General features: G+C 43.9%; 1 protein-coding gene across 11 annotated transcripts in view; it reads right to left on the bottom strand.

Annotated features, from left to right (window-relative positions):
* LOC144492925 (Krueppel-like factor 8) overlaps window positions 1-26888 on the bottom strand; it is a 196261-nt gene that overhangs the window by 114461 nt on the left and 54912 nt on the right. For 6 of the 11 annotated variants that reach the window (XM_078211557.1, XM_078211563.1, XM_078211561.1 and 3 more), the window contains one exon: window positions 3023-3124. The exons of 4 other annotated variants lie outside the window; for them this stretch is intronic. In XM_078211557.1, the coding sequence (XP_078067683.1) occupies window positions 3023-3124 (102 nt within the window). Of the gene's footprint in view, window positions 1-3022; window positions 3125-3273; window positions 3399-26888 lie in introns of those variants that run through there. One more of the 11 variants, XM_078211564.1, reaches the window with a different exon arrangement.

Consider the following 26888-nt stretch of genomic DNA (forward strand, 5'->3'; position numbering starts at 1 on the left):
AAGACACTCAATAACCTGGCCTCAAGAATAGGGTGGCACGGTGGTTAGCACTGCTACTTCACAGCTCCAGGGACCTGGGTTCGATTCCCAGCTTGGGTCACTGTCTGTGCAGAGTTTGCACATTCTCCCTGTGTCTGTGTGGGTTTCCTCTGGGTGCTCTGGTTTCCTCCCACAGTCCAAAGATGTGCATGTTAGGTTGATTGGCCATGCTAAATTGCCCCTTAGTGTCCTGGGATGCGTAGGTTAGAGGGATTAGCAGGGCAAGATATGTAGGGATACAGTAATAGGGCCTGGGTGGGATTGTGGTCGGTGCAGACTCAATGGGCCGAATGGCCTCTTTCTGCACTGTAGGGTTTCTATGACTTTGAATTGGCTGTATGAGGTTCTGATTAGACCCCATTTGGAATATTGTGAGCAGTTTTGGGCCCCGTATCTAAGGAAGGATGTACAGGCCTTGGAAAGGGTCCAGAGGAGGTTCACAAGAATGATCCCTGGAATGAAGAGCTTGTCGTATGAAGGACAGTTGAGGACTCTGGGTCTGTACTCGTTGGAGTTTAGAAGGATGAAGGGGGATCTTATTGAAACTTGCAGGATACTGCGAGGCCTGGATAGAATGGACGTGGAGAGGATGTTTCCACTAGTCAGAAAAACTAGAACCAGAGGGCACAACCTCAGGCTAAAGGGACGATCCTTTAAAACAGAGATGAGGAGGAATTTCTTCAGCCAGAGAGTGGTGAATCTGTGGAACTTTTTGCTGCAGAAGGCTGTGGAGGCCAGGTCATTGAGTGTCTTTAAGACAGAGATCGATAGGTTCTTATAAGGGGATCGGGGGTTATGGGGAAAAGGCAGGAAAATGGGATGAGAAAAGTATCAGCCATGATTGAATGGCGGAGCAGACTCGATGGGCCGAATGGTCTACTCCTGCTCCTATGCTTCCAAAACTGTGACATTATGTGATGGCCACATCAAATTTAATCAAAACACAGCTCGGAATGTAATGCACACCTTTATATGAATGCTTCAAAACTACAAGCAAGAGCAAACTTGATCTGTAACACAAAGCACTGTACATTTTGCAGTAATAAAAGCACTGTGTAGTAGATTGACGCAGCAAAAATATTCTGAAGAAGTAGAAAGGAACTGAATGGACACCGAGTAGGCATCTTAGTATTTAGGTACAGCAAGGATCAAGAGAATAAATCTGAACCTAGAAGCAAGTCATTCAATCAAAACATGGGTATAAATGTAAGATATTTGCACTGATTGATACGAGTTGGGATATGGTTCCATGGGTTCAGGGAATCCTCTGCTGCCTCACTCAAGTGGCAATTCTGGGGTGCCAGCCTAGGCACAGAATGCTGGTGGTGTATCCAGCTGAAGCATGGCGGGAAAAGTTTGCTCTTGTACTCAACCAATGCCCATGCACCCACACTTTCCAACGGACATTGCTGCATAGAACTCAAAACCATGAACTCCAAATATTTCTTTCCTGAATCCCCTAACTCCAACAAAAGGCACCAACACCAGATGCACAAAATTAAATCAGCCGAGAATCCTCCTGCTTTTCCCGATCAGATTTTTCATAGAAAGGCAACCGATAGCTTCGCAAGAAAGTAACTAAATGGTTGCACAGTCCCTGAATATTTTCATTTTAAAAGCAAACCAGACAAAAGTCTTACCTGCAGCACCAGATAAAATCAGAAAGGTTCTATCCTGAAGAGAAAACATTTGCAGGTTATGGGGAAAGGTCTGGGGAGTGGGACTAGCTCTGTTGCTCATGCAGAGAAAGAAGTCTCACAACACCAGATCGCTCATGCAGAGAACCAGCATGGACACAATGGGCCAAATGACATTTTTCTGGACTGTAACCATCCTAATGATATTTATCCTTAAGGCTTGAATGTTAGGAGAATCTAACTCAGGGTGGCATGGTGGCACAATGGTTAACACTGCTGTCTCACAGCACCAGGGACCCGGGTTTAATTCCTGCCTCTGTGCAAATTCCGCACAGACATTCTCCCCGTGTCTGTGTGGGTTTCCTCCCACAGTCCAAAGATGTGCGTGTTAGGTTGATTGGCCATGCTAAATTGCCCTTCAGTGTCGGGGGATTAGCAGGGTAAATACATGAGGTTATGGGGATAGGGCCTGGGTGGGATTGTTGTTGGTGCAGGCCCGATGGGCCGAATGGCCTCCTTCTGCCCTGACTGTGGGGATTCTATGATTCACATTCAATTTTTAAAAAGCTGCTGCATTTTACTTTCTGTACCATTTGTTACGGGTGACATGGAATCATTAACCCAAAAAAACAGGGAGGGGCTATGGCTGACATCTTCAGGGAAAACATATGATTTGAAAACATATTTGCTTTTGTTCATTAAAATGCATCACGAGAAATAATAATTCCTGTAGGAGTAAACTGTATTAAAATGTTTAGTGACAAAACCCCTGGAACAAAGACTCTGATTCCAGTAAACGATCCAGTTAAAGAGTGAAGGCATCCCCTGGCAAATGCAAATCTGGAGGTGTGTCAGTGGGGCCAGTAAAGGGTTAATCTTTCAACTTCCTAAATCAGTAACGCTGAAAGTTGTCCTTGTGGCCTATTTCCTCCCTCCCTGTCCCCACTCCCCACCCCTGTCACATTTGTCAGTGAGGGAAAGGATTACCAAAAATCAGGAAAATAAACATTTCAGACGGTATGTGTACATGAGAAGATCAGAGAGACACAAGCTTAGTAATGATTTACTTCAGAAATAATGTTGGCACTTGTCAAAAACGCAACTAAATGAAATGCAATTTGTATTGCAGAGTTCCTTTTTCAAAAAAAAAGCAGAGAGACACACACAGACTAAAATGTCTATGAAACAAAAGATTACATTAAACATTGCCTTTTAAGACTAAAAGAAATGAGATTTAGATCCCGAGACAGAAATATTTTCCTTCCTTCTTCAGACTATGGTACTCTGTTCCTGACATTCCTGAGGTCTGGAAATAATTAGTGAAGTGTCTGGAGAGTTGGACTTACCCCTTGCCCAGGTTCTGGCGGCTCAGTTTTGATTCTTATAGCTGGCATTCCTTCAAGCATTAGCATACTGCTGTACTCCACATCCCCAGTGCCTACAGAGCTCTGCGGAGAGGGAGAGGGTGGGGGAGGGGTGGGAAGAAAGGCAGGCCATCAGAACAGTTTTATTCTGTGAACTCACAACCATAAACAGCTTCTTCCACCCAGACAGAAGACAAAGCCAGTTAATTAAAAAGGATTAAAATAAAGGATACCTTTTGCTATTAAGAACATAGCACTCACACCGACCGCCCATTTTGATTTTATTTCAAAAAAATAGAACACAGCTTCCAATCTCAAGGTGTCGGCTGCTGGATGTTTTGCTGGCTCCACCCTCTTCTAGGGTGGAGTGTAGGCTGCTAATTTACTACTCCAGGGCAGAAGAGGTCCAGCTGTTACGCAGATTGCTGGGAAGAGCTGCCTCCCTGCCCTGTGCAAACAGAATACTGGTGCTCCAACAGAGCGGAAATAAAGAGAGGCCTCATTCCCTCAAGCAATGTTATTCACAGACAATGAGGAAGAATACATGGCATGACCCCCCCACGCCACCCCACCTCACTACCCCACCACACCCCTTCTCCAAAAGAGAAATGCAGTCCCCATTTCAAAAGATCTAACAGCAGGATGAGAGAAAAACAATTTGATGTGATTATTTTGGTTAACACCCATTTCTCAGGGCACTTGCTGCTGGCAGAACCGAAATCAGAAAACTCACCTGACTTAGCATTTAATACACTGTCCATTTAGTGGTTGCATGACGGGGCTGCATTTATACTCAATGTAAAATACACAAATAAATGGCAATAAATGCTAGCCAGCCAGCGACGCCCATGTCCCATGAATGAATAAAACAAAAAGCAATTTTAAAATACATTGATCCCGTCCCTTTCCAACACGTGTGTTGTATGTACATACATAGGAAGGACTAGGTAGTTTACACAGTCTAATCAGTTACCAAATAACAATTACACTGGAAGATATAGATGAGGGCACTCTGGAACAGGTTTTGAAATTTAACTCTTGCTGTGCTGCTGAAGATTTATTTTCTCCACAGTTCAATCCCATAGCCCAGGCTGTCAGCAGGATAACTCATTAAGCAGTGGCAAGTCTGTCTCCATTTGAATCCTGAAGGACACATCAAATATTAACCTGGAGACATGTGTTCAATGAAGACTGTGTGACACCACAGCACCTTGGGTGAGGATATGCACTTAGGGCGTAACTCATGGATAGATTATTTCAATGCATTGAAATAGCTTTTTATACATATTTTATTTAAAGCCAATCCTCTCCAATTGGGTATATTTCTTTTCTTTTATTGTTATTATTGAATTATACATAATTTTAATGAACATACAATGTGCCCAAAGTTAACTTCTGTATGGATAATAAAGTGAAATTGAAAAGAATTGAATATAAACTAGCTATTTGAAGACGATAGATTAATCCCTCTTCCATCACCTAAAACCAAAGATGTCACTATTGTTGAATACCCCACCACCATTATCCAGTTGGTCACCATTAACCAGAACCTTAACTGGATGGGTCACAGCAGCAGCATGGCTACTAAAGCAGAGCAGAGGCTGGCCACTCTGCAATGAATAGCCCAACGTCCTGTTTCATCCAAGTCTGTCCACCAAGCAAGGCTCAAGTCAAGTGTTTCTTGATCAACCAACCGTACCAACTCTCAAGCAGCTCCACATCAACCACAGCAGAGGAGACCACCAGATTAGTTCCCTGCACTCATCCCTTGCCACTCGTGGAATCTCAATGGCCTCAACACGGATTTGATTTATTGTCATATGTATTAGTATACAGTGAAAAGTATTGTTTCTTGCACGCTATACAAAGCATACCATACATAGTGAAGGAAAGGAGAGTGTTCTCACTGCAATGACAAATTTTGAGGGGCAACCTGATAGAAATCTACAAGATTATGAGGGGCATGGACAGAGTGGATAGTCAGAAGCTTTTTTCCAGGTGGAAGAGTCAATTACTAGGGGGCATAGATTTAAGGCACAAGGAGCAAGGTTTAAAGGAGATGTACGAGGCAAGTTTTCTTTTACACAGAGTGGTGGGTGCCTGGAACTCGCTGCCGGGGGAGGTAGTGGAAGCAGATAAGCTAGTGACTTTTAAGGGGCGTCTGGACAAATACATGAATAGGATGAAAATAGAGGGATATGGTCCTTGGAAGGGTAGGGGGTTTTAGTTCACATGGGCAGCATAGTCGATGCAGGTTTGGAGAGCTGAAGGAGCTGTTCCTGTGCAGTAATTTTCTTTGTTCTTAGTGCAGAATGTAGTGTTACAGTCATAGCTAGAGTGTAGCGAAAGATCAGCTTAATAAGAACATAAGAAATAGGAGCAGGAGTAGGCCATCTAGCCCCTCGAGCCTGCCCCGCCATTCAATAAGATCATGGCTGATCTGACGTGGATCAGTACCACTTACCCGCCTGATCCCCATAACCCTTAATTCCCTTACCGATCAGGAATCCATCCATCCGCGCTTTAAACATATTCAGCGAGGTAGCCTCCACCACCTCAGTGGGCAGAGAATTCCAGAGATTCACCACCCTCTGGGAGAAGAAGTTCCTCCTCAACTCTGTCTTAAACCGACCCCCCTTTATTTTGAGGCTGTGTCCTCTAGTTTTAACTTCCTTACTAAGTGGAAAGAATCTCTCCGCCTCCACCCTATCCAGCCCCCGCATTATCTTATAAGTCTCCATAAGATCCCCCCTCATCCTTCTAAACTCCAACGAGTACAAACCCAATCTCCTCAGCCTCTCCTCATAATCCAAACCCCTCATCTCTGGTATCAATCTGGTGAACCTTCTCTGCACTCCCTCCAATGCCAATATATCCTTCCTCATATAAGGGGACCAATACTGCACACAGTATTCCAGCTGCGGCCTCACCAATGCCCTGTACAGGTGCATCAAGACATCCCTGCTTTTATATTCTATCCCCCTCGCAATATAGGCCAACATCCCATTTGCCTTCTTGATCACCTGTTGTACCTGCAGACTGGGCTTTTGCGTCTCATGCACAAGGACCCCCAGGTCCCTTTGCACGGTAGCATGTTTTAATTTGTTTCCATTGAGATAGTAATCCCATTTGTTATTATTTCCTCCAAAGTGTATAACCTCGCATTTCTCAACGTTATACTCCATTTGCCATATCCTCGCCCACTCACTCAGCCTGTCCAAATCTCTCTGCAGATCTTCTCCGTCCTCCACACGATTCACTTTTCCACTTATCTTTGTGTCGTCTGCAAACTTCGTTACCCTACACTCCGTCCCCTCCTCCAGATCATCTATATAAATGGTAAACAGTTGCGGCCCGAGTACCGATCCCTGCGGCACGTCACTAGTTACCTTCCTCCAACCGGAAAAACACCCATTTATTCCGACTCTTTGCAAGGTAGGTCCACTCAAAAGTCTGATGGCAGCAGGGAAGAAGCTGTTTTTGAATCAGACTTTTGTATCTTTGATCTCAAACTTACACCTTCTTCCGTCAGGAAAAAGATGCATGAGAGTATGTCCAGGGTACGTGGGGTCTTTGATTATGCTGGCTGCTTTTCCGAGGCAGCGGGAAGTGCAGACAGTGTCAATGGATAGGAGGCTGGTTTGTGTGAAGGACTGGGCTTCATTCATGACCCATTGTAGTCTCTTGCGGTCTTGGACAGAGCAGGAGCCATACCAAGCTGTGATATAACCGGAAATAATGCTTTCTATGCTTTCTTTGGAGGTTGAGGGAATAGGATTATTTAAATATCAAATTGAATGCAATCTTCTGACCAAGATTCAAGGTCTCCTGATAGAAAGTACATGCGGCTGTCTAAAGATGGAAGGATTCCTCCTGGGCATTATGCCCTCTGCTAACATTGACTGTCTAGACTGTCAAAAAAAATGACCACTTGGTACCAGAGAACAGCTTACATCTGCAGAAATTTGCTCTAGCAGACGTCAGGGCCTTCAAAAAAGCAGAAAGAAATGGAGGAAAAAGTTCAGTTGTAAACTGGAGGAGTTCTTCACTGCACTGGCAGCTGAAGTGACTCCATTATTGTTTACACTAGGCACACTGTGCCCAAGGGACATTGATCTCAGCTGCTCTGTATGCATCAGCCACGTTGGCCTAGCGCAGATAAGAACACAGAGCTGCCAATGGGATGTCAACAAATGTTGCAGAGGTCACTACTTTAGTAAGGCTGTTGCTTGGAAACCAGGAGGCGTACTCAGAACAGAGCTTTGTCAAAGCTCCATTCAGAGCGCCTACAAAGTGAAACCTATGCAGCACCTAAGATGCATTTACAGCAGATTTGGGGGCTGATGTTTTTCAAATCAAAGTCAGATTTATTACTGAATAAAATGTCCATGCTAAAAAGAGTTGCACTGGTTTTAAAACGCATTTAACTACAGCCAGGGGTTTACTAAAAACTCGCTACAAGTCCAATGTCGTCATCAGTAGTTTCTTTTCCAGTGAAGTGGGTGTGCGAAACCTTTATACTATCTTCACTTGGGTTGTGAAAAACGCTTCACTGCACGGTTATAAATATTTTGAGTTTCCGCAGGTAAGTTCCAGCTTGTCCATCCTAACTTCAGCTGAATAGCTGCAAAAACCATGGAGAAGGTAACCTTTATCTGGCATTTCTGCGATCCTTCATCAAAGATAGGGTGGATGAACAAGGGGAAAATCCCCCCTCCCCACTGTTCTTTCAAATCTTGTTGAGCTTTGGGATATTTTACATTTGGAAGCAGTTGCAGAGAGGGCTTGTGTCTAAATTGAATTTTGAATGATTGAAACAAATACAGAAAACAGTAGAAAGATTCAACATATCAGTCAGCATCCCAGGTGAGAACAAAGAAGATAACATTATGGGTGTGGCCCCATCGTTACAATGTTTTGACAAAGGCCCCTTCAGCTTTCCACCTTTTGCAGCTTCTTTTTGCTTTTTATTTAGGATGGTTGTCTACAGGTAAGCAACAGCATTCTGAATTAAGAAAAATCACAAATTAACTGCCCGATAATACAGCACAATGACTTCAGTGCAATTTCTCCATAATGTGTTGGAATACACTAATTCAGCTGAGTAATCACACTGAAGTCATATCTTCACAGCTGCAGTGGCAACATTTGTCCTAGTCAATGCAGCAACTGTGATAAATAGGAATAGTCTATCTAGAATTTGAGTTCCAGACTGTGTTAAGGAAAGACCCACCTTTCATGAGTTCAGGGCATTCGAGAGCATATTACAGCCAATTGAAATACTTCTTAAATGCCAGTCACTGGGGCAGCATGGTGGCACACAGTGGTTAGCACTGCTGCCACACAGCGCCAGAACCTGGGTTCAATTCCTAGCTTGGGTCACTGTCTGTGTGGAGTTTGCACGTTTTCCTCATGTCCCCGTTGGTTTCCTCTGAGTGCTCCGGTTTCCTCCCACAGTCCAAAAGACGTGCTGGTTAGGTGCATTGGCCATGCTAAATTCTCCCTCAGTGTATCCAAGCAGGCGCTGGAGTGTGGCGACTAGGGGGTTTTCACAGTAACTTCATTGCAGTGTTAATGTAAACCTATTTGTGACTAATAAATAAACTTGCTGCATGAATTGCTGCAGGAAACTTGTACAAAGCTAGGTCCCATAAATACCAATTTGGTAAATGATTAAATATTGTTTTAATGATTTTGCCTGAAGGTTAAATATTGGATGGACACCTGCTTTTCTTCAAAATCCTACTGTGGGTTATTTTACATCCACCTGAGAACTAGAACACAGTGACCCTCGGTGTAAGATCTTATCCAAAAGACAATGACACTTCCTGGCGGGCAGCACTCCCTCGGTATTGCACTGAAGTCTCAGCCTGAAATTCTTGTTTCGGTCTCTGGAGTGGGACTGAAACCCATAACCTTCTGACTTAAAAGACAGGAGTGCTAATACTCAACCAAGCTGACACAGCATGATGCAAATGTACCCACAGAGTAAGCAAGCATCATTCATGTATACGTCGGACTTACAGTATGACATTCCTGCTCCAGCAGACACTGTGAAGGTGACAGTGCCTAGAAATTATAAGAACATGAAGGACAGGATTTTTTTACCCTTTCCGCTGCCAGAATCTTCCCTATCTCACCCCCCATTCCCCCACTGGGCTCCCCAGTGGTGGAGCCAATGAGCCATTGACTTTGGCAGGACCGGAAAGTCCCACCGGCAGCCAACCACTCACCACCTCTGCTGCGGGAAAACCCACCGCGGAGGTGGGGCAGAAAATCCCAGCCCAAGACTGCCTTACCACACAGCATTCAGAGGTTGGAGGGATTTTGTGATGTCAAACACTGACACAGCCCAATCACATTGATTCGGTTTGTTAGTTTCACCTCGTTCAAAATATAAACAAGTGTGGCAAAGCCCCGACGAAAGAATGGTTAAGATTTTGGGTGTGACTGGCTCTCAAAACAAGCCTGCTACACATTTCCAGTTTTTACTTCATCCTGGCATGCACGCTCCACCCAACACCAACCGAACTTGTTTTACTAATGTTACCAAAATATCACCATCTTTATCCACTCAAAACTACATTCCCGCTTAGTCAATGTTAAAATTGGCCTGAAAATTGAATGCCACTTAAAGACTAACAGTTTGCTCAATCTGCATTAACACAGGTTGGATCAAACAGAAGTTCAATGCACAGCACGAGACTTTACACCATTATAAATGTTATAAGCCAGCTGTATTCAGCATTAAACTTCATGTAAAAACCTATTCAGAGAATTCTGAAAGGCCAAGTGGAGCAAAGACACCGGCTGAAATGGCACCACACTGTAACAACCAGAAGTTTCTAAATTCAATACTGTGTTAGCAACCTCAGCTGTTGAGGTTCTGTCATTGGCTTTGGGACCAGTGGACAAGCGAACGGTGAATTCACGTCAGGACTCTAGCTGGTGTTAAGCAAAGAAAAAGAATTTGGCCTTAATTGGGAACTAGTATTTTGCAGTTCTAACTACCAAGAAAAACAGACAATACAAACTGAAGAAGCATTAGCAGGCAATTCTTGTAATGGTTTTGCCCCCCAAAAGCAGAGTATTATATTTTAAACAAGCAAAAGCTACTTTTTTTTCTGAATTCTTCCAGTGGGTTATTGGGTCTTGTTCTCCGTTACTTTGCCTACAGAATAATGATTGCACTTTAAAAGATACTTAACTAGTTGCAAATTTAGCAATTTAGCAAATGCGAAGTCCCCAAGCCAAACAGTTTCTCCCAGTCCTGCTGTGTTGAGTGCAGATAAATCTTGGCTGAGTCTGTAGGTTGGACAGTCGTCTATGATGTGGTGCATAGTTTGCTCTCTCCCGCAGGCACATAGGGGGCTGGCACTAATGCCCCATCTGTGAAAATTGGCCAAGCAGGGGTTGTGGCCAGTCCTGCGCCTGTTGAGGGTGGACCACTCTTTGCTTAGAACCAGGCAGCTGATGGGCTGGGTTTGAGACCAGGCACTGGTTTGTCGTGTCCAATAATTCCCATTCATTTATCCAGGTGGAATTTGGATTGAAGTCCTGTGTGGGATGATTTTTCCAGATCGGCCTTCTTGATGGGAGTTATACCTTGGCTGGGCTGAATAGATCAGCATAAAGTGGCAAATAGATGGGGTTTGGGGGGGGGGGGGGGGGGGGGGGCATGGCAAACATTTTTCTACCATTTTATAGGTTGTTGCTTGAAAGTCAGCAGAGATATGTGGAGGAGTGATGTTTGCCAGGTCAAGGAGCCAAGAGTGTGGTGTTAAGAGTAGTGTTCCAGTAATGATATGCATGGTAGCATTCAGCCAGGTGTCAACTGTGCACGTGCGTGTGTGATCAGCTTAACCAAACAGGGGCGCAGTATTCTGCTACTGATTATGAGAGTGCACGTGCTGAGGTTCAGAAGGTGGTGTTGCAACACCCTATGTTAAGCCAGCTACTTTGGCAATCAAATTGTTTCGGAACTTGGCTGCAGTTGTTTTCATATGTTCGCGGAAGGTCTTTGTCCTGTCTAGGTCACTCTAAGGTATGCTGGAGTTGGGTGGTGCTTTTACTTGTAGCCATTCATTTGGATGTTGAGCTCTTTATTGGCTTTTGCATTGTGAAGATGGAATAAGTTGGATATTGTTTTTGCAGGGCTTGACAAGTCCTCGTTTAGGGTCTGATCCAAGGTCCAAGTTGGGGGTTTGAGTTGCGAAGAGGATGCTATTGGGACAAATGAATTTTCGGGGGGTTTTTGGAAGATCATTTGTGTACAAGTTGAATAGGGTGGAATAATAAGGTGCTTCACAAATTCACAGCATTGCTTTCATGCACTGTGACATTGAATACTAATTTATTAAGAACGTTTCTTGCGCATCAAGGGGTAGTTTTTTTGTTGAAAAATAATCCTAAATTAGACACCATAGAGAATCAGAGAATAATTACAGATCACAAGAAGACCATTCACCCATCACATTCATGCCAGCTCCCTGCAAGAGTTACTCACTTAGTCTCACTTTGCTTCTTAGCCCCGCCATTATCTCCTCTTCAGACAATTGTCTAATTCCCTTTCAAAAGGCACAATTCCTCTTCAGGAAGTGCATTTCAGATCCTAACCACTTGCATAAAAATGTTTTTCCTCATGTCACCTTTCGCCAATCATCTTAAATCGGTGCCCCCTGGTTCTTGATCCTTCCAGCAACGGGAAGAGTTTCTCTCTTATCTGTTCAGTCCAGTCTCCTCATGATATCGAATCTCCTCTTAACCTCCCTTCTCCAAGGAGAACAACCCCAATCTTTTCCAATTTATCCACATAACTGAAATTCATCATCCTTGGAATCACCCTCATTAATCCTTTCTGCACCCTCTCTAATACCATCACATGCTTAACATGTGGTGCCCAGAACTGGACATAATACTCCAGTTGAGACTGAATGAACGTCTTACAAAGGTTTATCATTACTTTCTTGCTTTTGTATTCTATGTTTTTATTTATAAAGCTCAGGCTTCCATATGATTTATTAACCACTTTCCCAACCTGCTTTGCCATTTATCTACCAGAACCCTATGCTCCCGAACCCACTTTAGATTTCTATAAATGCTGCCAGACCTGCTGATTTTCCCCAGCATTTTCTGTTTTTATGAGGGTTAGTATCCTTTATTTCATTTTGCTGCTCCCCACTCTTCACAGCAATATATATCATTTCACACTTTTCTGCATTAAATTTCATCTGCCACATATCTGCCCATTCCACCAGCCTGGTCTACATTCTCTGAAATCTATCATTATCTCCTTTAGAGTTCGCAATACTTCCAAGTATTGGGCTGGGTTTTCATCCTCAAGCCAAGTGGCAGGAGTTGGGAAAATGCCTGACTCCATCCGCCCACCTTGGGAGAAAGTCCCCACAAGGGTGACAAGGGTGGGAGTTTCATTGTGGGAGTTGATGCGGTTTGAGGAGTGCAACCCCTGTGACCCCCTCATGCCCTCCATCCCAAGCCCTGGCACTTCCATGCCCTTTCACCCACTATACAGAGTATAGGACCAATGAACCCTATAGTGACTGTAGAATAAAAAACTTTTTCAGTCAAAGATTCATAAATCTCTGAGAAATTGCTTCTCATCTGGGCCCTAAGTTTCAAATGTACCTTGACCATAAGTTACTGAAGGCTAGCATGCAGGTGCAACAAGTTATTAGGAAAGCTAAGGAAATGTTAGCCTTTATCACAAGAGTATTTGAGTACAGGAGTAGTGAGTTCTTGCTTCGATTATATAGAGATTTGGTTAGACTGCACTTGGAGTATTGTGTGCATTTTTTCAGAAAGGATATTATTGCCACAGAGGGAGTGCAATGAAAGCTCACCAGGCTTGTTCCAGGAATGGTGGGACTGTCTTAAGAAGAAAGATTGGGTAAACTGGGTCTGTATTCACTAGAGTTTTGAAGAATGAGAGGTGATCTCATTGAAACCTACAAATATTCAAAGGCAAGATGTTTCCCTTGGTTGGGGAGTCTAGAACCAGGAGGCACAATTTCAAAATAAGCAGTTGCTGGGATTATTCTTACACTTTCTTGAACAAGGGTGAACCATTTGCAATTCTCCAATCCTCTGTCACAACCCCACAATCTAAAGAGGGTCAGAAGATTATGGTTGGTGGTTCCTCAATTTTCACTCTTCCTTCCCTCATTTTTATATTTCATTTTTTTATTAGCGTCACAAGTAGGCTTACATTAACAGTGCATTGAAGTTACTGTGAAAATCCCTTAGTTGCCACACTCCGGTGCCTGTTTGGGTACATTGAGGGAGAATTTAGCATGGTCAGTCTCCTTGGATACATTTCATCTGCTCCTGGTGATTTAACTACAGCCAGCCTTTTCTATACTTCCTCTTTCATCAATGTTTAACCCAATCCAGTGAATCAACTCTCCCCCCCATTCACTGGCTTGAGCAGCACCTTCTTCCTTGGTAAAGAGGGAGATGAAAATTACTCTTTAACACCTCAGCCATGCCACCTGCTTCCATGCACAAATCCCCTTTCAGGACCTTAACTGGCACTCCTCCTTTTACCATCCTTCACAACTTTTAGGGCTCAATAAAACTTTTGAAATCCCTTTGTGTTAGCTGCCAGTCTCTTCACATATTGTCTCTTTGCTCCTCCTCTATATATTCAGCCTGGTTCTCATTTGTATTACCTACCTGACAAGTTGTCATACACACTTTTTCAGCCTCACATTACTCTCCATCTCTCGCGTCCTGTGAGCTCGGAATTTCTCTGCTCTTTTTTTTCCCCTCCTTGTGGGCATGTACCTTGACTAGAACCAAAATATCTCCTCTTTAAAGGTTTGCCTGCCAAACCTCACTGTAACTGCCCCACCCCTAATTAATTATGTTTACTCTGAATTGCTCTTTGTCCGTCTCCATAGCCAACTAGAATAATCTTACAAAGAGCAAAATTGGTGAAAAGCTACAGTTTGACAAACAATGAAGGTTTGAAATGCAGTCTGGTTAATGCATAGCACGAACATTATTTATAAACCCAACTATGGGTGTTACTAAAACATATGGGAGCTCTCCAATCACCAGTTGCACCGGCTAAACTGCAATCTGCCCTCTTTTTCAGTGGATCGGACTCACTTTAAAGAAAAAAGAGGAAAGTGAATGTTTGCTTTTACCATTTTCCAAGTTACAAACAAGGAGCTGATTAAAAGGCAAATTCTTTCTACGCCACAAAAGTGAAAGTCGGGGACAGACAGGCAGCAGAACACGTGCTGAATTGTTGTCAGGAATTACTTTCCTTTCTGTCAGTTAAAACCATCTGCAATGTCACAGGAGCAAATGCTCAGTGCTCCGTGCCAGCTGGTACTGAGCACAAATGGACTAGACTTTCATGTGTACCAGTGTAACATGCCTGCCAAGTAGCAAAAATCAACTCAACACCCCACCCACCCCCACCCCTACAAACAAACTCATAAGCCGACAAGTATAATTGCAGTGCATTGCAGTGTCATACAGACTGTTAATGAGCTGCGAATTGATCTATGCAACTTATATACCTATAGTCTATTCATCACACTTTACTTCATGTCAATGTTCATTCATTCATTACCTCCAATTTATCCAGCTTCGACAAAGGGTCATCCGGACTCGAAACGTCAGCTTTTTTCTCTCCTTACAGATACTACCAGGCCTGCTGAGATTTTCCAACGTTTTCTCTTTTGGATCCAATTTATACCCTATTTTAAAGTTTAAACTACTTTTGAAAAACAGCTATAATGTATGAAAATATTACACATGCTGTCTGCAAGTTTTACTTCCTGTTGCCAAGTTTTGTGTCAACTTCTTTTCATTATCAATTTCTGATTTGAAACAGAAGCTGCCTGAGCAAACGTGCCCGGCTGTAATTACACTCTCCCACCAGTGATGGCACTGGAGTGCCTCGGGACATTTTTAAGTCTGTACCTCTCCAACCAGCTCCACATTCCTGCTCACCACTTTTCAGTAACTTCTCTCAAAATCACGAGAAATAACTTTAAAAGTAGCTCGTTAAAAACTTCATGCCTACACCGCCTGCTCCCTCCCTCCCCGACCCTGCAACCTTATTTCACCTGAAGATTACATTTAGTCTCAAACCCCCCCATAAACACCGCAGAAAATCAACTAATAAACATCAAAATAACTGACTGTGCTTCAAGATGATATACAAATGCAAGTTGTATTCATTCTGGAAATGCAACAACTGTCAACGATCAAAACATTACAGAGCTCGATCCAATACCCAGCAAGCTACAATTATGCTATGACAAGTCTGTCATCCCCATCATTGAACCCTGTAAAAGAATGCGACAAGTTGGTCGAGGGAGGATGGAATATTCCCTGGAGGGCTGGCTGATGACATTACTGTGCCCCAAGCAAAGAGATACAATTAAAGTTAAAGTCCAACAAAAATCCTCACAAAGCCACAGCAGAACTGCTCAGACTGAGGTTTATATGGCTGGACCACTCAGGAGGATTGCTGCAATATGCCCCAGACAGAGATTGGTCCCTAGCTGAAATGGAGCTCAATCTGAGTGCAGCTGCAGGTGCCCGAGCAGCTGGTTTGCCAGCCTCCCTAGCACAATATCAGAGAGCCAGACAAGCCTGTGTGACCCAAACCAGCTCACCACTTGCAGGGGTGTGGTAAGATTGGCCAGCAACAAGGACCTCAGGAGACAGACAAGTGGTAGCCTGAAATTCATACTGCTCATACTGGATAAGTAATATGTAAAAACTAAAAACTTGCCTTTCAGGTGGCAGCCTCTAAGGGCCACAGGTTTGACTGCCAAGTGCCTGAGCAGTGTGCACAGATCCTGCTGTGGTCACAGTCCAATTTCACAATGGGCCATGAAACCGACTTTAGGCCTGACTTGCAAATATAGTGAGCCCAATGACAGTTCTAGATGTGCATTCTGGACACCTACAGAGAAGCTCAAACCAGTATCGAGGGGAGCTCACTTCTGACATGGAATAAGCAAGAGCAAGATACAGAATTTTGGTCTGCAAAACAGGTCTGTCGCAATCCAATTTCAAGACCAGAATGTCACGAATTGTGTTGCCTCCTGCATATTGCACAACATTACATTGCAGAGAGTATTTGGAGAGAGCAGCAGCTGTTGCAAGACAAGGAAGACCTGGGGATAGGAAAGAAAACAGCAAGAGATTTCTGGGATCCGCTCCTAACTCTGTTTCCACTGAACCTTCTCACATCTCTGCCTTTGGAATATATGATGTGGAGATGCCGGCGTTGGACTGGGGTAAACACAGTAAGAAGTTTAACAACACCAGGTTAAAGTCCAACAGGTTTATTTGGTAGCAAAAGTTTATTTGGTAGCAAAAGCAAAAGGCTTTTGCTACCAAATAAACCTGTTGGACTTTAACCTGGTGTTGTTAAACTTCTTAATTTGGAATATAGACAGAGGGCTTGGTATAACAGCCCCTTACCTTATACTGAAGAGCATTCAAACTATTCAGACAACTTCTATATCACTAACATTTCAATCATACAGACACTGAAGGGACTATGAAACTGCACTGCAGATCAAGGTCCTAAATATGATAAGTTTATAATTATATAATTTATATTAATTAATAACTACCTTCCATTCCTTTTCCACCCAGCTGATCAATCCAGTGTTTTTCCTCCAGGAAAGGCTTCCGAACTATTACAAGGTTCTTACCAAGTAGATTGAGCAGTGCTGGTGGAAGGCTGCTGTTCTTTAGGAGGGGGCCCTTGACATGTTTGTAGTCAGTGAGTTCTGGGCGCTTGGACCCAAGGGTTTGGCTGTGCTGCACCTCAGCTGTTGCTGGGCAGGCTGACCCAGCCAAAATGCCGGTGACATAGTGAGTATTAGTTGAGGAGAGAGGAGAATGTGCCATCGTGTTGACATCCTGAAGGCATCCAACCCTCACTGCTCCCATGACAATTAGCATTGCTACTTTCATGCTGTGAGAGCTCACCATTTCCTCCAGGAGAGCAGAGTGCAGAAGATGAGAGCTCTTAAAGACTCTGTTTGATTCACCATATGCCACAAGAGCAGAGGTAGGCCATTCAGCCCATCAAGTCTGCAGCACCATTCAGTGCGATCATGACTGATCTGATATAATCCTCAGCTCCACATTTCCACCTCATCTCCATAACCTTTGATTCCCTTACTGATTAAAGATCTGTCTCTCAGTCTCGAGTCTACTTAACAGCCAAGCCTCTCCAGCCCTCCATGAAAAAGAATTCCACAGATTCACTACCCTCAGAGAAGGAATTCCTCCTCATTTCGGTCTTTTATGGGTGGCCCATTACCCTGAGATTATGCCCTCTCACCCTAGGCTCTCCACAAGGGGAAAACACCCCTCAACATCTACCCTGTTAAGCCCCCTGAGAATCCTATGTCTCATTACAGTCTTCTCTCATTCGTCTAGACTCCAATGAGTACAGGCCCAACCTACTCAAACTCTCCTCATAAGAAAATCGCTCCACATCTGGTATCAACCCAGTGAACCTTCTCTGAACTGCCTCCAATGCCAGTATATCTTTCCTTAGAGAAGGGGACCAAAACTGTTCAGTTTTCTGGGTGTGGTCTAACTAGCGCCTTGTATAGTAAGCAAGACTTCCCTATTGTCATACACCATTACATTTGAAATAAAAGCCAATATTCCACTGACCTTCCTAATTACCTGATAAACTTGCATGCTAGCTTTTTGAAACTTATATATAAGGATGCCCAAATCCCTCTGGACTGCAGAAAGCTGCAGTCTTTCACCATTAAATAATATTCAGTTCCTTCATTCTTCCTACAAAAGTGCATAACTTCACATTTTCCTACGTTATATTGCATCTGCCAAGTTTTGGTCCACTCACCTAACTTGTCTATACCCATCTGCGTTCTCTCTATGCCATCTGAGCTCTCCCTTGTGGAACCCAGCATCTACCTGGCAGCTTCGGAGCATTCAGTGAAGCTGCAAAGACTCCTCATGTGAGTGTTGAGCTGCAGCATCACTGTGGGTAAGAACACTCCCCAGGGTAGATTGCAGAATGGCAATGCCATGTGAGATGAGACCACAGATGCTGCAATGCAGACTCCTCCACACTCTCAGCCATAACTCCTCGGCATGCCTTCCAGCACCTCACAGGGCCAGCTTGTGTGAGATCGGATGTTTTCATCTCATGGCAAGGCCCATTAAGCCTTCAGCTTTGCCATCCTCAACAGAGCTTGCCATGGGCCTTTGCCTTCAACGAGCTCACAAGTACATGGTATTACATAAATCAGCAGACACCTCCAGCTCACTGTCTAGACAACAAGGAATGCCACTGTCTTTGCTGGTGTTGGGAATGCTGGAAGTGCTTTCCCTGAGAGAATGTCCTCTTCCGAACACTTTTTCTGCAGAATTATTTTCCTCGGACCTTTCCAATATTTAGAGAGAAGGATTAAGATGCGAGAAAGAAGCTGCATTAAATCAGCCAAGTGTTGAGATTGCAGGTTGAAGTTAACTATGCTTAGTGCATCTGTATTGAGTTGAATGAAGAAGGATTCAAGCAAGATGCAGATACCCTGCTTGGATAAACCACCAACTTCTGGCCAGGTACCTATAACCCTGCCTGGGTCAGGGATCACCAGGACTTCCCCTTCTGGCTGGATGCGGACTACAACGCTGGGTATGCCTCCCCTCATGTTGGTTCACTCTCTGGTCATTTATACTGATTTGTCCAGCAGAGAGAGCAAGAATTAGTGAGTGTCTGTTGAAAAGGTAAGTTGAGAAAGTTAAATTTTGTGCAGATCAAGTATGTGCTGAGAGCTGGAAAAGTAGTAGGAGGGAAAGAGAATGGGAATTGATAAATGTAAAGCCTGGTGGGTTGAATGTGAAGTGATAAAGGAGTAGTGCTGTGAGAAAAGACTGATGTTATTGTGTGGTGTGAAGAGAGCAAAGGAGGTGACCAGTGTGTTTAGAATGAGAAAGACAGGCAGTGCAGTGTACTCTTGCTAGAGACTGTGATGGGGGAGGGGATGAGAGGAGTGTCATCAGGTATTGCTCACCGGGCTGGAGAGATGAAAAGCTCAATGGGCCTCTTTATACACTGAACCCAAACTCCAGACATCTACTCTCCAGGTCCTTTCTGTCTAGGAAGAAGTAAAATAACCCAGTCCTCTAAAAACTAATGTCATGGAGGCTTGCTCAATGCCCCTTCCTACCCAACTCCTGCCCAAATTAAAAGCAGAGCTTTTCATCACAGAACCATAGAAACCCTACAGTACAGAAAGGAGGCCATTCGGCCCATCGAGTCTGCACCGACCACAATCCCACCCAGGCCCTACCCCCATATCCCTGTTAGTTTGACTGCAAGGGCAATAAAGAACAGTTGCAATGTTAATCACCTCCTGTGTCTACTTCTGTTCTGATTGATCATGTTAATGAATAAACAGAGGTTCAATCAAGCAGTTGTTAAAAATGTTTGTTAATTCATTTAAATCAAAAATCATGAACAATGAGCAAAACCTGCCAAATGGACGTAATAGGAAATGAGACAAATAACTTGCCTTCTGCAAACAAATAACTAAAGGTAACCAAATGGTTTTCAAAAGAAAGATGACTTTTTAAACAGAGGTGTGTTAATGATGTGACGAAACCTGCTTAGTGCTGCTAAAGACAGAAATGTGCTTTAGAAACCAGACACAAAATACTTTATTATCATTGTGGCTAATTTCCTGGGACCAGAGCCACATGCAAATAAGCTGCAACCCGCATCGAAGTGGTAGCATGCATTTTTGCACGTGGTTTCCCCAATTTCAGTTGGGCCATCAAAATGGATGACTTTTTTTTAAAAACGTAGAGCAGTCCCTCAAGGCCACGTTCATCAACTGATACATGTGTCAGGACATCCGAGGAGACATCCAATGTCATGCGTTTTGCACACACACAGGCGCGATTTATTCCTATTATTATATGCTGACGTGAATGGAAGTTCTGCGTTTTGAAGAAAACATTAACTCCGTCTCTCCGCAGACACTGGGTGGAATTTTCCTGTCCTGCCTACCACAGGAATCGTAGCGGGCGGGACAAGACCATGCAAAAGGTCCGTTGACCTCGGGTGGGATTTTCACCCGATTTTCCTGATTTGGGGATTTTCACAGGTGACTTCATTGCAGTGTGAATGTAAGCCTACCTGTAATTAATAAATAAACAAACTTTACTTTCCGGTCTTGTGGGGGGGGGGGGGGGGGGTGAGCGTGGCCGGAAAATCCCACCCATTGTAGGACCTTCTGAGTTTTTCCAGCATTTTACGCTTTGGTTTCTGATTTCCAGCATCCATGGTAGCTTTTGTTTACTCCTATTACAGTACAATAGGGTTCCGACGAAGGGAATGATTTTCAACACAAGTCCAAAACAAGTGTGGAGTGTGTGGGACATCGACGGCAGCCGCCCAAAGCCGCAGGCAGGAGGTGCGAATCATTTTTGGGCTCAGGATTTATCTGAATTCAGCCAACAAGCTGCAGGATGCCGTGTTATGTATTCTACGTTCTGACTGGTTTATAGTACTTTACAAGCCAGTGCAGGATCCATGTTTTCTCATTAGTTTGACTGCAAGGGCAATAAAGAACAGTTGTAATGTTAAATCACCTCCTGTGTCTACTTCTGTTCTGATTGATCTTAAAAGGTTACAGGACCAAAAACGTAACATCTGAAATTGTAATACTATATAAAGCCAACCGGCAGGTTGGGCTGGTTTGTAGGGTGAGATGAGACAGGCCAGCAGTGGACCAAAAGATATGTGCGAAGCCAGCTGGAGCAAATTGCTCCTTCCAGCCGCACAAAAATATTTTTAATAACCCAAAAACTTATATTTTCACAAGTGGTCTGAAGCAGCCTCTTTAAGACTTGCTGGTTTGGCCTCACAATGCCTGATACACTAGGCCCTAGCATGCTAAAGTGCAGGTATCACCCTTCCTCGTCCATGAAGGTTTCAAACAACAAGTGTACAACCTCAGGATTTACTCCCACTTGGAAATAAGTGGACGTATAAGCGAGAGGCAACATGGTTTTGTGAAGGGGAGGTCATGTCTCACTAACTTGATCGAGTTTTTTGAGGAAGTGACGAAGATGATTGATGAGGATTTGATGTTGTCTACATGGACTTCAATAAGGCCTTTGACAAGGTCCCTCTTGGCCAACTGGTGCAGAAGGTGAAGTCGCATGGGATCAGAGGCATGCTGGAAAGGTGGATACAGAACTGGCTCGGATAAAGAAGACAGAGGGTAGCAGTGGAAGGATGCATTTCTGAATGGAGGGCTGTGACAAGTGGCATTCCTCAGGGATCAGTGCTGGGACCTTTGCGGTTTGTAATATATATATATATATAAATGATTTGGAGGAAAATGTAACTGGTTTGATTAGTAAGTTTGCGGACGACACAAAGGTGGGTGGATTTGCGGATAACAATGAGGACCATCAGAGGATATAGATCGGTTGGAGGCTTGGGTGGAGCGATGGCAGATGGAGTTTAATCCGGACAAATGAGGTAATGCATTTTAGAATGTCTAATACAGATAGGAAATATACAGTAAATGGCAGAACCCTTAAGAGTATTGATAGGCAGAGGAATCTGGGTGTACAGGTACACAGGTCACTGAAAGTGGCAACGCAGGTGGAGAAGGTAGTCAAGAGGGCATACGGCATGCTTGCCTTCATCGGCTGGGGCATTGAGTTTAGAAATTGGCAAGTCATGTTGCAGCTTTATAGAACCTTAGTTAGGCCACACTTGGAATATAGTGTTCAATTCTGGTCGCTACTCTACCAAAGGTTTTGGAGAGGGCACAGAAAAGATTTACCAGGATGTTGCCGGGTATGAAGGGCATTAGCTATAAGGAGAGGTTGGTGAAACTTGGTTTGTTCTCACTGGAACGACGGAGGTTGAGGGGTGACCTGACAGAAGTCTACAAGATTATGAGGGGCATGCACAGAGTGGATAGCCAGAAGCTTTTTCCCAGGGTGGAAGAGTCAATTACTAGGGGGCATAGGTTTAAGGTGCGAGGGGCAAGGTTTAAAGGAGATGTACGAGACAAGTTTTTTTTTTACACAGAGGGTGGTGGGTGCCTGGAACTCACTGCCGGGAGAGGTAGTCGAAGCAGATACGATAGTGAGTTTTAAGGGGCGTCTGGACAAATACATGAATGGGATGGGAATAGAAGGATACGGTCCCCAGAAGGGCAAGAGGTTTTAGTTCAGTCGGGCAGCATGGTCGGTGCAGGCTTGGAGGGCCGAAGGACCTGTTCCTGTGCTGTAATTTTCTTTGTTCTTTGTTTTCAATTAGCTCCCAACAGTATTGGGCAGAAGTGTTGGGGCACCCATTCAAAAGCCTGCAGCCAAATTGAACCAGATGGGCATGGGGTGTCAAGCAGATAGCCAAGGAGCCCAGCCACTTTCCCTCCACTACAGATGAGAAATGGGTGAGTGGCAATGGAAAATCACCCTCTTGTTCCCCAGCCAGGTATCTGTCCTGAGTTGATATCCAGGAGAATTTTCTCCCCTGAAAATAATGATTCACAATAGGGTACAATTCCACATGAAAGTAGTCATTCTCCACGTGCAATTCAAGGCAAGATGTGCCAGCAGGTTTGTCAAATATGGGCCAGTCCAGAGGAACATATAAGTCACGCTCGATCCAGTTGAAACCTAGTTTACAATCATTTCAAATACCATGCAGCAATCAAGAGCAGAGATTCTCGCCAGAATTCTACCACTCCGCCCTGCACTGAATCGGAGCGGGCGAAGAGTGGACAATGGAAATGTCTGTTGACCTCGGGCGGGATTTTCCGGTCTTGGGTCGAGCGAGGCCATAAAATCCCGCAACTTGCGTGATTTTCCCCAATCTCGCCTTAATGAATTTACGATACAGAAAGAGGTGACTGGTCCAACAGATCCCTGCCAGCATTCATTTGGAGGCGATGGCCTGATGGTATTATCGCTGGACTATTAATCCAGAAACTCAGCTAATGTTCTGGGGACCCGAGTTCCATGACAGATGGTGGAATTTGAATTAAATTTTTTTAAATGTCTGGAATTAAGAATCTACTGATGACCGTGAAACCATCATCGATTGTCGGAAAAACCCATCTGGTTCACTAATGTCCTTTAGAGAAGGAAATCTGCCGTCCTTACCCGGTCCGACCTACATGTGACTCCAGGTCCACAGCAATGTTGTTGACTCTCAATTGCCCTTGGGCAACTAGGGATGGGCAATAAATGCTGGCCAGCCAGCGATGCCCATGTCCCATGAATAAATTTTTTAAAATTATGTTCCACATGAGCCTCCTCCCATTTCAGCTAACCCCATCAAAATCTCTCTCTTGAACTTCCCCTTAATGACTTCTGTGCTATTCATCTCAACCATTCCTTTGTGGTTACAGGTTCCACATTCTTACTATTCTCAAGTTAAAAAACAAATTCAGGAAGAACTTCTTTTGTAACTATTTCATGTTTATATCGCTGAGTTTCAAACTCCCCAAGAAGTGGAAAAGTCTTCTCTGCGTGTGTCCAAACAAACACCTTCAGAACCTTAAAGACCTCTATCAGGTCAGCCTCTCGACCTCCTCTTCCCCAGTGAACAGAGCCCCCAGTCTGTTCAGTCCATTCTGATGGTTAGAACCTCCCCGCTCTGATAGTAATTAACTCAGCATAGACAGGAATCAAACTTGGACCTTACTGAACACCTCTTATCGAATTATCGGTTAGTACAGGCAGTAATCGTGCGGAAAACTATTTTTGAAATAAATGATGCCGCAGTACAGGAAGCAAAAAGGGGAAAAACATACGTGCACTGAAATTCATATTCTTTACTTTGTTTTCTAGAAATTATAGAACACATGTATGGTATAAAAAGAATATTCATTGAACTTTTTCCCTCTTATTTAAAAATAAGATGCGTAGCAGAGATTTTTTTAAAAAAAGTAATTCTCTGAAAAACAAACGGGGGGGGGTGGGGGATGGGGTAGGGGAAAGAAAGCCACCACTGTAGCGGATACAAAGTAGACTTCAAGTCCAGAATAAGCTCCATTAGACAGGGAGTGGCCTTTGCCCAATTAAAATACATCACAACCCAATATTAACCACTCCCAAATGTCAGGAATGCACTGGTCGTCAGTATGACTGCAGCAGTTTGTACTGGATTAGGGTGTGGCTTCATAGAAGTGCCTGGCACAAAGGGAAACTCAGACACGGCAGCTGTGGCCTTTAGCTTTACATTGCCATCTTGCTTCAAGGAGTATATTAAACCAGTAATAATATCCTGAGAGCAATAATCCTCCTGAGTTTAGCTCTTATAATGTCACTATTCCTGTTTTCTTCCTTCCTTTGTAAAGTGCTTTTTGGTTATCCAGAAATCACACTATTAAAATGGGTCAATTTTCATTCTGGATACAATACGGCAAAATAACCGAGGATATCTTTTTCTGTTGAAGACCTTTTCGATCATTACAGCATACGTGGACACAGATTAATTCGGTTTTGCATGAGGGTAACAAAAATCGAGCACTTTCATGGGTGACTTGTCTACTGAACTACGCAGAGCAGCAAGGTCTCAAAGTGCGACTCTGCTCTGCGCTGAGTCAGCGATAGTGCGGGCATTGTAATTGACCAGCCTGCCCTTGGGGAAAGGAGAAAGAAAGGATTATCAGCCAAGGTTCCCACCCCTGATCAACATCCAGTATTCAAACACAAGTTCATTCGTTCAGCATCTCCATCTAGAAAGAACACCTGAAGATGGCTAGCGAGGGTAGATCAGTCCCAGTTAACATGTTTGTCTTCCTGATGCATGAAAAATGAGTGAGGTAAGAGAGTCGAGCCCCATGGGAACTGAATCCTAGTAAGAATGGGAGTTATAGTGGATCCTCAATGTTGCTCACTTTGAATTGGAGAAATTGCTCAGTTTACATCAACAATTCCCTTCCTCATGGTGGTCAAGAACCATTCAGTCCCTGAACTGGAAACAATTACTTTAAAATTTCCAATTCCTGGTGCAAAAAATGTGTTTTAATTGTCTGAAATGTGAAGAAAGATTAAATGAATTTGCAAATGGAAAATACAGCATATTTACCATTATCATTTGGTGCATTATTGTTGGTGCACCATTGCGTCTTAAAGATGCTGACCGGGATTCTCCCAAAAAAATCTAAGTTCCCAACTTGCGGGAATATGGGAATACTTCCCAACCGTTTTTTGGGTTTACTTCCCAGATCGAATCTCCGACACTCTGAGCATTACAGAGTGCCTCAGTGTGATTCGCTCTGGTAAACAAGGGGTGGGGTGGGGGGGAGGGGGGATGCTATTCCCACCAGTGGGCCACTGGGCATGCGCTGATCTGCCAGAGTGGAGATCGACACACATGCAGTGCTCCCCCCCTCCCCCGCAATTGTCGACCTCTCGATCACTGGTCAGCCCCGCAAACCCCCATGATCGCAAGCCTCCTGACCTCCCCAGGCCAACCCCGATTCCTCCCCCCCACACCCAGGGTGGGAGAATCCCAGCCACCGAGTGGACTACAACATTTTAATTCAAAATGCATCAAAAACTCTTAAACCAGGGTCATTTACGACACAATCTATGATTGTGATACAATATATGTTAAAAATTTAGCATTCAGAAATAATATGTTATACCTGCAGCTGGTGCTGAGGTGACATTATTCACAGAGCACAAGCTGCTAAGGAGTATACTTATGGTTAATAGCCAGAAATCAAGTCAAGCCTGCTTGCAGTTGCTGGCTCCAGCCACCAATGGTCACAATGAACCAGCAGCCATGTTGATATGAGTAAATGTTTAGGCATTACTATTTAACAGTAAACCAAACTTTTTTTTCATCCCCTACAGTTTAAGAACTTGTAACTCCACTTTGCCAACTAATTCTCCTTACAAGTTCTATCTCCTGAAGAGCCCTGGGCCCTGAAACTACAACTTCATCTATCATTCTCCTTTGGCAGACAATGAGGAACTGTCCTAGCCTCCCCACACATCAGGAGTACACATTTGCTCCAGATTCATCAGTTTTTGACATTCACCAAAAATATCATTCAGTTCATTGACTGTTGTTGCAACTTCAATTTGAGAAACATCATTATTCATCCCGTCCAGTTTTCAAGTCTGTATCAGGTCCTACAATGATACTCTCAATTCCATTCTAACACCTCTCCAACTTTTCCTCTAACACCTCTCCATTCTTTCCCCCATCTTTTCTTCCCAAATTCTTAACCCCACTTTTCTCCACTACTTTTCATTTCCTCCCTCCTCTCTTCCCTGTAACTGTGGCCAGTTCCACAACCCCAATTCTGCCTAGTTTCTCACCCCCTTCCATTCACCTACAAAGGTCAGAACATGTAGTGAAACGGTGGAGCAGTAAGTCATCAGCTGTTAAGAACTAATTATAATTTTAAGTAAGGTATATTTGTATTTGTGGCTGTTAGGAACAAGATATAGCTTGAAGTTTAATGTATATTTTTTATTTCTGTTCAGAGAAAAATGAAACCCAGGTTTGGTTTCAGTTTAGAGTTTTGTGAGATGGAGCTGGCAAGTCTGGGACCTTGTTTACATGCATTTGTAATGAAGTTTTGCGACTTAAAATTAGATGTTTATTTACTAGTCACAAGGAAGGCTTACATTAACACTACAATGAAATTACTGTGAAATTCCCCTAGTCGCCATACTCTGGCGCCTGTTCGGGTCAATGTACCCAGCCAGCACATCTTTCAGACCATGGGAGGAAACCGGAGCACCCGGAGGAAACCCACGCAGACACGGGGAGAACGTGCAAACTCCACACAGACAGTGACCCAAGCTG

The sequence above is a fragment of the Mustelus asterias genome, chromosome 4, assembly GCF_964213995.1.
Source record: "Mustelus asterias chromosome 4, sMusAst1.hap1.1, whole genome shotgun sequence".
NCBI classification, from domain to species: domain Eukaryota; kingdom Metazoa; phylum Chordata; class Chondrichthyes; order Carcharhiniformes; family Triakidae; genus Mustelus; species Mustelus asterias.